Source organism: Lytechinus variegatus, chromosome 18 (assembly GCF_018143015.1).
Source record: "Lytechinus variegatus isolate NC3 chromosome 18, Lvar_3.0, whole genome shotgun sequence".
Classification (NCBI taxonomy): domain Eukaryota; kingdom Metazoa; phylum Echinodermata; class Echinoidea; order Temnopleuroida; family Toxopneustidae; genus Lytechinus; species Lytechinus variegatus.
This window is the reverse complement of record NC_054757.1, coordinates 18,289,940-18,298,859: the sequence shown is the minus strand read 5'-3', so window position 1 is coordinate 18,298,859 and position 8,920 is coordinate 18,289,940. Positions and strand designations below refer to the sequence as shown.

The following is an 8,920-nucleotide window of genomic DNA, read 5'->3' as shown; positions in this document are numbered from 1 at the left end:
GAAAGTTTAAAATGTCATAACTTTCTTATTTTACATCCGATTTTGATGAAGTTTTCAGCACTATGCTAGTTTGATTTTCTCTGTGTACTTTAAGTCAGCATTTTCCTGGGGTGGACTTGACTTTTAAATTTTTATTCTCTTTCTTCTCTATTTTCTTCTCGATCCTGCATTTTAATCTTTCTCAATTTTTCTTATTCTTTTCTAGCTCTTCTTTTTCTTCTTCTTTTTGTACTTTTTCCCGTAAATTCTCATTTTCATTACATTATTTTACTTTTGAATGATGGTAAATGTTAGGATATGTCTACAGGGATGCATTTTTTTTTGCTATACGTTTGGTATAAGTTTTGGTTTTCTGTTAGTCTGGACCCGACTGCGTATTTATCCTGCCAACCTTTATCATCGAAATTGGCAAGTAATATCAACAAGTGAGGCAATACACCCATCCACCCAAGCATGTATTTTTTCTTATTTAACAACCCTTTGATTTAGCTTCTCATTAACACATTTATACTTATCCATATTTCTCTAGCTATCACACAGAATAAACAAAATATATATCCCTGGGATATATATTTTGTTTATTCTGTGTGATAGCTAGAGAAATATGGATAAGTATAAATATGTTAATGAGAAGCCTGTGTAAACATCATTTTTACAAGGTAATTAGGTGTCAAAATAACCACACCCTTTAATCATTGTCAAGTACTTCAGTCAGTCATGTTTAGCTAAGGTGATGGCATATATGAAAATGAAAGTTCCCCCTCTCTCTCACAAGTTCTCTTCCCTCACCCCCCCCCCCCCCCCGCCCTCCCTCTCCCTTTGGTTCCATGACATTTGCTCCGTCGACAATTGCTCTAAATTCCACACTAATCCAACGAACAACTTCAACCCTTAGGGTTGAAGTTGTTCGTTGGATTAACACTATACCCTACCCAGGGGTGGATCCAGGATTCATTTTCCCCGTGGAAATATTTGACAAGCAAAAAAAAGATCTTCACTTTCAAATGGGGGGGGGGGGCACATTTCTGTTTTAACAGCATTTTTACATTAAAAATTTTAATTGTGCCCCTCAAAATAGGGGGGGGGGTGCACGGGCTGGCTGTGCCCCCTTCCCCCCCCCCCCCGATCCGCCAGTGCCTAAACCTAACATAAAAAACTATTGCAAATTTGTAATCCTACATCTGAGACGAAATTAAGCGGGGAGAAAATGCCGTGTCATCCTCTCATCCCCTATTTCTCCTCTCACATTATTTGACCCTCTCTATTATTACCATCAAATTAAAGGTCAAGTCCACCCCAGAAAACTGTTAATTTGAATAAATTGAGAAAATAAATCTAGCGTAATGCTGAAAAATTTCATCAAAATTAGATGTAAAATAAGAGAGTGATGACATTTTAAAGTTTCACTTATTTTTCACAGTATGTACAACTCACATGCACATGAGACAGTCGATGATGTCCCTCACTATTTCTTGTTTTTTATTGTTTTAATTATACAATGTTCATTTTTTACAGATATGACAATACGGACAAACTTGACAGAACCATATAGCATTAAACAATGTTAGTTCCACATGTTGAGGAATTAATCATTGTTTCACTTGACAATCAGGAGAAAAATAGAATATTTCATATTTCATATGAAATACAAAAAAAAAATGTGAATGGATGTCATCAGTCTCCTTATTTGCATACCAAACAGAATGTCCATATAACTGTTTTGTGAAATTAAGCAAAAATGAAAATGTCATAACTTTGACATTTTACATCCAACTTTGATGAAATTTTCAGTGATATTCTTGTTGGATTTTTCTCTTTTTATTCACATCAACTTTTTGTTGGGGTGGACTTGCCCTTTAAAAATGTATGTGACTCCCCAAAATATAATTTTATTGAGTCTTGTGGACCTTGGTCCCAATTCATAAGCTGTCCCTCGACAGTACTGTTCATGTGTACGGCCACCATCTAACAAGAGGGAAGCATACTTACACATAATTTTTCTCTAATATAGTACTCATGATACAGAGTACGTAGCTAATTAAAGGACAAGTCCACCCAACAAAAAGTTGATTTGAATAAAAAAAGAAAAATCCAACAAGCATAACACTGTAAATTTTATCAAAATTGGATGTAAAATAGGAAAGTTATGACATTTTAAAGTTTCGCTTAATTTCACATAACAGTAATATGCACATCCTGGTTGGTATGCAGATGAGGAGACTGATGATGTCATTCACTCACTATTTCTTTTGTACCATATTTCATTGTATGAAATATAAAATATTCTAGTTTTCTCTTCATTGTCAAGTGAAACAAAGACTAAATCCTCCCAAAACATGTGCAATTAGCATTGTTCAATGCTATATGGTTCAGTCAGGTTGATCCCTATTGTCAAATCTGTAAAAAAAATATATTGTTTAATTCAAACAATAAAAACACAAAATAAATAGGAGTGAGGGACATCATCGACTGCCTCATTTGCATGCCACTTAGGTGTGCATATAACTTTTTTGTGAAACATAAGCGAAACTTTAAAATGTCATAACTTTCCTATTTTACATCTGATTTTGATGAAATGTTCAGAGTTATGCTAGTTTGATTTTACTCTGTTTATTCAAATCAACATTTTTCTGGGGTGGAATTGACCTTTAAATGATATACAGTCCAATCAAAGTCTGACACTAGAAAATTATAATCAAATGCTATTTCATTTATTTGATATAATCTCATATCATATACAATATAAACAAAATAGAAATGTAATTCCCCAAAGCCCCATAGACAAAATAAAGTATACAGTTGATCAAACATATACAAAAGCTATCTTTTTTTCTATATGCAATATATGAAGCATGCACATGTGCATGCAAGTGTTAAAAAAATACATTTCTATATGGACCAGCCATAAACTTGCCCAGTGTAGTGTCATTGGAAGTCTCTCAATTCACAGGAATGCCACTATCGCCAAATTCTTTTCAATTTCTTCCCTTCCCTTTCAATCTTAATTGAATTTGTAATAATTTGAAACAAACAATGTGGAACGCATTATTTGGCATAGCCAAACAAAACAGAGTGTAAAAATTTAAGTGCAATGTTGAACCTGACATAGTTCTACCCAATCAAATATACGCATCAATTGTTGTTCAGATAAAACTCTTAAAGAATCCTTGAACAAACTGTTTCTGTTTGTGGTAACTCCCGTAGAAACTCGGCAGGACAGCATTTTCTGCTGGTAAACGTCAAGCTGGTATATAACCAATTACCTTGGAAACATTTTACGTCTAGGTTAATCAGTCATAGTGGCTGACGTAATAGACAACAGATATCACTCTTGGGCCTTTTTATCAAAGTGGAGACAATGGCAGAGTTGGGATTCGAACTCACAACCTTGCGATTATGAGTCCAATGCTCTAACCACTGGACCACACGACCAAACTGATCAAGTGTTCGGAGGTTTGAATGGAATATGCCAAAATATTCAATACAGAAAATAAGCAATCACTCAGTGACAGGCAAACTAAAGCAAAGCATTGACACATTATTAATAGCCATACTCTTTTCATTTGATCAATGCTGATGAACAGAAAGTGACTCATATTCAAAAGTCATATAAAATATGTATCAAAGCAGTCTGTAGATGTGACACAATCATTACCTCTCCTTACAATTCACACAAAAAGATTGTGAACAAAATAAGCATAACTGCTTTTATGCATACATAGAATAATTTCAGGTTGTCTCAAATATTAAGAAAAAATATATATACATATGGATACAATAGGAAATTCAGAGGAATATAAAACATGATAGAATGAACAGAGCCTTTAAAATATAAAAACATTTTCTTTGCCCTGAAATTACTGGCATGTAAAGACGACCTTTTACTGCATGTTTATTACATGACATACCTTCTGAAATGTACAAGTGTAAACTACGAAAGACATTCGATTACAAAAATAAATTGATCATTAATATGGAAGATCTATTTTATTAGTTCATCCTATAAAAATAACATATAATGCATTTATTTGGTTGGTCTCACACAGGAAATATTCTTGATTTGATATCAATTATATATCTACATAACATGATATACTGTATATAAAATGAATGACGGCACAGACGATTATCGTTTGTATTTGATTTGATACAATGTTTTCTTCTGCATCCATACTTTAGGGGGATACAACAATAGATGCCCCCATTCCATGAACAGAGAATAATCCTCTCCCCGGCTGCCCATACTGCACATACATGTACATGATATACATTGTACATATATACTCCATACAAAAATAAGTTAGACATTTGAATTAAAGTTTGAATTGAATAAAGTAGAAAAATAATCGCATGTTTTTGCCACTTATAACATTTTTATTGTCCATAATACCCCCTATTGTTAGAACATTGATTTTCCGCGATTTCACAGAATTCACGGAAACAGCCTTTTGAAAGTGGCTTTTCAAAATTAAAATCATGGAAAACCACAGAAAACATAATTTTCCTCAAACTGCACAGAACAGCAACAGAAATTACTCCAAAATCTTAACAAAATACAAATACTTACCAGCCACAAGACAGTTATCGATATCGATAAGATATTTTTAGCACGATATTGACAGATAATTTTCTCAACGATAACAACCGTAATGTGAACCATTACTGGAGTTTACATGTAGAATTGGGGAATGATTCATCAACATTATTTTGTTTGTCTGACAAGTTGTCAGGCCCGGATCCCATAACACAAAGATTTACAGCAATTAATCGTATGCTTGATTTTCACAATTGTATATTGTAGTCAATGCAATCAATCGTATAATTGCTAAGATCTGTGTTATGGTACCCCTGGTGCATTTTATGAAAGGACTTGTCGGATTTGGCAAAGTGTCATTTTTTTCTGACAGTAACCATATACATGTAATCAGTGCTTCTCAAACAATCAAATTCAAGGAAAGTTGTCAGATATGACAATATAGGAGCTGCCAACCTCTGTTGACCAAAAAACATACTGATCCATAATTAAAATCACATGTTGAAGCAAAAAACACATTATGGTACAAAAATGGGTAAATTACACATGTGAAGCATGCTAATCAAATTTAACAAAAAACATGTTTTGCAATAAAAAAATTGTATTTTGTCACTTTTGATTATGAAAAAACATACTAAATATTGTTAAAACATATTAGTTTGCAGCTTTGCAATATGTCTGACAGAGATGTTGATGAAACGACTTACGGTCACTATTGAGGATAAAACTCAGTGGAGACATTTCATGAAAAGACTTGTAGGATATTTCATCCAACAAATTCTGTTTTATCTAACAATTACTATTCTTCAGTAACTCTGCTTCTCAGCCAAACCAAAATGTAAAAACTGACAATTTATAGGACAAAAATGTTGATGAAACGCATCAAGTCTATGGTGCCGTTGAGAATAAAATTGGGGAGCATTCTATGAAGAGACATGTCAGATGTTTTATCCAACAAAGTCTGTTTTAAGTGATAATTACTATTATTCAGTAACTTTGCTTCTCAGCCAATCGTAATGAAGGAAAAATGTCAGATCTGACAACTTATTTGACAGAAAATGTTGATAAAATGCTCTTCTATACTTGTTGGATAATTTTTCATTGACGAAATGCTCCCGAGATAGCTTTGGTATCGCACCCAAGAGAATCCTGCTCGGTTGTTAGGCGGGATTTGAGTGCACTTTAACACAAAACCACTGGAGGTTTTTTTGGCAGCATTTCCTATTATATCTCAAATTCAACACTACCTTACATTCAGAAATAAATATTTTGCAACTCCCCGATCACTTGAAAACCACAAGACATAATTTGTACACATCTTGTGACATACCATTGTAAAGCTTAAAAGTGTACCCCCGTCTGATAAAAAAACATAACAGATAAGTAAAATCACACTAACAGAACACTGAAAATTAAAAGTATGATATTTTTATAGCTTTGTTTTATTTCAGTGAAAATAGTTTTATGCATGTCTTCATAACTACATGTATGCATTGAGTAAGCTGAAGATGTAAATTCTCCCATTACAGTTTTGCATTTCATCATATGATATAATATTATTCACATTTTGTTCTCCACGAATGGAAAAAAATGGATTTACTATTCAATTTTATATACTCCCACTTGCCTTGTACAGAGACTGACACATTCTAGTAGGCAACAAGTTGATTCATCTCCCAAAGGTTGAGAATGACAAAACTATACGCTTTGAGAAAGAATTCTCACCAGCTTGTGTAGATGAATTTGTGAAAGACTCGCATTCTGTTTTCATAAAAGCCAACTTGTTCCAAAGATTTCATTCTCCTTCAGTGAGTTTGGTCCATATTCCACTATGAAAGCTTCAGAGAATGTTTCAGAGGTTGCTTGTAATGTTAGTCTTATTACTGTGGACTATATACATTGATGACAGTGTCGAATTGTTTTAGAAGTTGCTTGTTTTGTTCATCTAAGTGGTCCATATTTATCAATGAAAGCATCAAGTTGCTTTAGAATTTGCTTGTTGCGTTCATCTTATTACTGCAGCTGATAAAAGTGTCGAGTTGCTTAAGTACCTTGATTTGTTTGTCTTATTACTGTGGTTTATATTCATCAATGAAAGCATCGAGTTGCTTTAGAAAAATTGCTTGTTACGTTCGTCTAATTACTGCGGTCGATGAAAGCATTGAGTTAATTACTTTAGAAGTTGCTTGTTTTCTTAATCTTATTACTGTGGTCCATATTCATCTATGAAAGCGTTGAGTTGTTTTAGAAGTTGCTTGTTACGTTCATCCGTTGCTCTCCTTGCGCTTTCCTGATTGAAGAAAGACAGAAGGTTAAAACAAAAATAGAAGTTTAAATTTCAACTGAAAAATAATGATTATGAATATGCTGTGCTAGTGCTTGTGTTACCCAGTAATTAAAAAAATAAACAATGGAAGAACAGAGTATGAAATGTTTCAGATCCATAAGTTTTTGTCCCTTTTAAAACAGGATTACTTTACTCAAAATATTTACAAATAATACATAAACAAAATAATGCTTGACTTGGTAAGTGCTTCTCTGTTTATTTTCAGTTCTTGGGCTAAAAAAATAGTATCTAGAAAGTATGGACATGTATCACTATTTTGAAGTAACCTTCCCATAGAAATAACATTTTACTAATTCACTTTAATAATTTGATTACAAATTATATTGTTTTCCAAGTTTATTTATACATATATGGATCACCATTTGTGAATAAAATTTTGTATCTTAATTATGTTTTAGAGACATCGACTGTCTCATTTGCATGTCACTGAGTTGTGCATATATATTACTGTTTTATGAAAAATAAGCGAAACCTTAAAATGTCTTAACTTATTTTACATCCAATTTTGATGAAATTTTCAGCATTATGCGAGTTTGATTTTTCTCCATTCATTCAAATCAACATTTTTCTGGGGTGGACTTTACCTTTAAATGTAAAACACCAATCTGGTCAGCAAATTTTTATCTTCTCTTTGTCTTGTGTTATCTAAATGTAGCCTTTTAAATCATAAAACAAGACTGTAATTTCTATGATACAAACCAAGTGAATTTTATTGTTAATTAATAACTCATAGTGATTTCTATTTAAGTGTGGAAGAATTTTTTTGATCAAATATTAACGAAAATAAAAAAGTGATTTGTTTTAAAGAGAAATGCCAGTAGTTGCAGTAAACACTGATTTCTTGAGAAAGTCTGTAAAACAAGGCTTAATTGTCAGTATATCATCAAGGATCTAGATCTGGTACAGTTACATAAACTGAACTTTGTGAAATCTTGAAATCTACGCTGAAAAGTGTTCCACAGAAGATCACCAACACAGATAAGCGCACGTGGGACAGTGTATTATTATTGCTTTGAATGTCGGGCCCGACGCCTTGACCCGAATCCTGTGCTTATTTGCTGATTTCTCAGCAATTACACAATTTCTTCCAGAATCCTTTGGCACATATGTTTTATTTATACAAACAGACACTTTGGTGGTCATTTCATTGGATTCTGTACGAACTCATTTTGATATCGTTACCAAACCTGGCATTTACCTTTAACTTACAGTCACACTCTGTACACCATTTCACTTTACTTACTGCATTGTCGTATTGTATCTGCATGCCCTCGCACTTCATTTTCCACTTCCTTAGCTTCTGATCGTAATCTTCCTTCTGCTTACTTAGTTCCTGTTTTAGCGCCCTCACTTGTTCCTGCAGAGAGATACAAGACAGTCAGAGATAAAGGATGTTATTTTTTCTATGGAGCTTTGACCTTTTTAATTTTATTAGTATTCAAATATTGTGTGTGATATTACACGCAGAAGAATGAAGGAATATAACTTAAAATTTAAACCCTTTTCAATTTGATGACATTCTAAATGAAGGAGCAAATTTGCACTATAATTTTTTTTAAATGCAAATTCTGATTACTTACTCATTATATTTGATCAATGCATATGAAATAATTATCAGCAAATATTTCAATATAATCATACTCCATTATAATTCATGTATGGTGGGATGGCTTTAAGAAAGCAAATGGTTTTCTTTGTAAAGGGATACTAGGTGTCTGTAAACAACTGTCAGAAATGCAAATGGAAATGCCTAAAATTACTCATATTATTTTCATAAAAAATAAAGAAACATTCCCAAATGTGATTAATGGAAGATCAAGGGGAGGGGGGGGGGGGCAGATTTTAATCAATTGAATTTTTTATCCTCTTGATGTACACCAATAACTAGAGTTGCCAATTTCTGCTTCACTGATCACAAGTTTATGAAAAAGACCAAAAATTTTTAGCTTTAATGATAATAAGAAATACAATTATCTCCATTTTCAATGACCTATTACTCCCCTTCATACTTCTTGGATTTTTAAATTTTTTTTAATTCT

The 8,920-nt window shown here is 32.9% G+C and overlaps 1 protein-coding gene across 8 annotated transcripts in view; it reads right to left on the bottom strand.

The window, feature by feature from the left end:
* Positions 1–4,917: 4,917 nt before the first annotated feature.
* The window catches only part of LOC121405557 (rho GTPase-activating protein 24-like), a 46,403-nt gene continuing 42,400 nt past the window's right edge, over positions 4,918–8,920 (bottom strand). For all 8 annotated transcript variants that reach the window (XM_041596477.1, XM_041596478.1, XM_041596479.1 and 5 more), the window contains 2 exons: positions 8,125–8,238; positions 4,918–6,824 (listed from right to left, as the gene is read on the bottom strand). In XM_041596477.1, the coding sequence (XP_041452411.1) occupies positions 6,738–6,824; positions 8,125–8,238 (201 nt within the window). In that variant the 3' untranslated portion in view covers positions 4,918–6,737. The remainder of the gene's footprint in view (positions 6,825–8,124; positions 8,239–8,920) is intronic.